This window comes from Tripterygium wilfordii, chromosome 21 (genome assembly GCF_013401445.1).
Source record: "Tripterygium wilfordii isolate XIE 37 chromosome 21, ASM1340144v1, whole genome shotgun sequence".
Lineage (NCBI taxonomy): Eukaryota > Viridiplantae > Streptophyta > Magnoliopsida > Celastrales > Celastraceae > Tripterygium > Tripterygium wilfordii.
The window spans coordinates 14,109,248-14,112,213 of NC_052252.1; the positions used below are offsets into that span (position 1 = coordinate 14,109,248).

A 2,966-nucleotide genomic window follows, 5' to 3' on the forward strand; every position below is an offset into this window, starting at 1 on the left:
TATTGGATCGAACAAGATGTGTCTTGAGTCATTCTTTCTATAGATTTTTTGTATTCTCTATCATTATTAATTGCAAATCCATCAGATTTGTGGAAATGATAAACAGTTTACAGGGGAGACGGTATGAAACAAAATCCTTCTGTAAATGACACCACAATTGATAACTACACATACATGAAGAATAAAACAAAATGTCCATCAAGACATCCATATAAACATCAAAGAATGTATCATGGGATGCCATGGCGGTTGGCAGTATCAACGTCTGCCGCTTTTCCATCAGAGAGGCCGCTGCCAGAAACTGTGGGAGCATCAGTGCCTCCGCCGCCTCCTTGGTTGGGATTGACTGGGAGGTGTCCTTCAGTACCATAAGCTTTGCGCTTGTAGTCCTCCAGGTTTGTGTATTTCACATAGGGACTACTCTCCATAGGCAACCCTTCCAGTACTGATTCTTTCTTCTGTTCTTCACGACTCTCTGTCTTTTGAGCCATTTGTTCACTGCAATTCGACATCTCTATCTCTGAAAAAACCCAAATGTTCTTGAAAGATTTAATTAGTTGTTATTACTTATGCTTATAACAAACTAGTTCATGTCCAAGAGCTCCCAAAATTTTAGCCAGATAGACCTCAAATTAAGGGCATGGCATAGACTTGTTCAGCCTGCTTTTTCTTCACCACATACATATTTGATATTTATAGGATATAAAAAAATGCATAACCTTGCTTCTCTCATCTCTACATCAACGCTCTAAAAAAATTGTATTGATAATACCAAAATAACCCTCCCTCCAATGAGATGATGATTGGGGAAGAGGCGATCGTACGATCGAGCTAGAAAACATCTCAGCCAACCGAGATGTCACATAGCAGGACTCTTTGGGAGTTAGGTTAACATGCATAACTTCAGGAATCCTAGGCGATCAAAACACCTTAGGTATTGACGAGCACCAATCACTGACCATACATGAAATCAAGAGGGTATTCACCCCCAAAATCTCGCCCGCAATCAAGGGTAGTCAGTTACTCCTATTTCATTTCATATAAAATGAGACTTTCACCCATATAAATCTCTCTCACATTCTCACATTTGTCTACTAGTTAAAGAGATAGCTCTAAGCACCGAACAATGTACAAAGCCTTATTCTCTATCGAGCTTAATTGAGTATCGGATTGTCTCCCTTGAGGTACATCTCGGGGGCCCTAAAGCTCACATTTTCTCCTATGCAAAAACAGAGCCTCTACTTCCTTTATCTCTAGCTCGATCACTAATACATTGGCAAAACCTAGCAGCTGGATAATCGAACAGTCGAGCAGCCAATCCGATTTTATAAGTCATCAACTATATATTTGGCTCTTTTCCGATTGAGAGTCTGAATTATTGTTGGAAATTTTATTTTATTTTTCTGAATCAACCATTGGAAGCGTAGAGAGCAGTTGACCTTTATAGAAAATCACCAAAGCAGGAACCGGGGCATGCCTCTTGGGCCCTCTGAGTTTGACACAACTTTTTTTTAATTATTCTCTTCCCATTGGTCGTCAAGTACGCTTCACACCAGTGGAATTTTTTGGATCTACTTTGCCATGTTAAGGCCTACACAAAAAATGTATCATTTTTTTTCTCTCTAAATTCATTGTGTTTATAGATTCTATAGCTGGATGATAATGCCTAATTCAGTGCCTAATTACTGCATGTGCAATTCGTATGAATACAAGAATCCCAAAACCTTAACTCGGGTCCTAGTAGATGTGGATGTAGGGGTGGCAAAAAAAAATCAGTTTCGGTTGGACAACATCACGTGCTTACGAAATATTTGCATGTCCAGACTTTAACTCGGATTGAATTTTGGACGTACTTAATTGACCACATCCGGATTGATTTAAATTCAGACAAGTAAATCAGACAGTAACTTAATCCGGATTAGGGTATGGACAACTAACCTAGACAAGATTTATGTTTTCGGACCATGATCTGCTTTTTAAACCAAAAAAATTTTTTATGTTTGAACCCAGATTTCGGACATATAATTTATGTCATCTGGATGGACAAATTCGATCATTAGGACCGAACAGAGTTTTGTCACCCCTATATGCATGTTAGTATTTGCTTTGTAATTTGTATGTGAAAATGTTGTATATATTTGGATTGGTAATTTAGCTCAATAATTGCAACTAATCCTTCAAATCATGCCTCTTAAATCTTAATTAGGAAAACAATTATCTATTCTACAATCCTCTCTAACTCTTCGTTGACTCTTTGATGGGATATATGTGTGTGCAACATGATGTAAGGCCAGCTAGTAGTCAATACTTTTTTTTTCCTTTTTTTCAACCAAAACGTTAGTGCACATGCAGTGTTTCATCATCTTATGACCTCCTCTGCCATTACCAACTCTTTCAAAACTCACACACACACACTCTTTCTCTCTCTCTGTTCTATATATAGATGAATTCAATGCCACCTTACATATAATCTGCTCTCTGTACTAAAAATGACTCTATTGAGGAGATCAAATGCATATACAAAAATAGATAAGGAAGACCCAGAAGAGATTTTTCATCGACGAGCGGAATTCTTGATATACAAAGTGCTACAACAAGCAGATTCGAGGAAACAGAGGCCATCGTTTTTACGAATAAGGTCGAATAGGTTGAAGGTCAAGATTGGCAAGAAATTGAAAAATCTGAGGAGAAGCATGTCGATGACAACATCTGCAGCAAGATTAGGTGTTTACAAACAAATTGCTTGGATTTTAAAAGCTTGGAAACGCTTGCTTGGCTGCGGAGAAGCCATTGTTAGACTTCCTCTGTTTTGAAGATTTCAATGTTGCCTTTTCTTCCTCTGTTACTCTGAGCTCCTGCCTTTTCTTGTCAAAGATACCCAATATGGCAATATGTATGTGTTTCTTTTTTGTGTTATGTGAGAAAATACATATATTTATCAGTCATCGTCACTAGATGGTGCTTTA

At 37.9% G+C, this 2,966-nt stretch overlaps 1 protein-coding gene across 1 annotated transcript; it reads left to right on the forward strand.

Annotated features, from left to right (window-relative positions):
- Positions 1-2,414: 2,414 nt before the first annotated feature.
- On the forward strand, positions 2,415-2,966 carry LOC119990035. Its single transcript, XM_038835844.1, has one exon. It carries the CDS (start codon positions 2,490-2,492, stop codon positions 2,811-2,813), a length of 324 nt encoding a protein of 107 aa, XP_038691772.1. The 5' UTR covers positions 2,415-2,489; the 3' UTR covers positions 2,814-2,966.

Coding starts and splice junctions, on each gene's coding strand:
- LOC119990035 (XM_038835844.1), top strand. CDS start 2,490: ATGACTCTATTGAGGAGATCAAATGCATATACAAAAATAGATAAGGAA.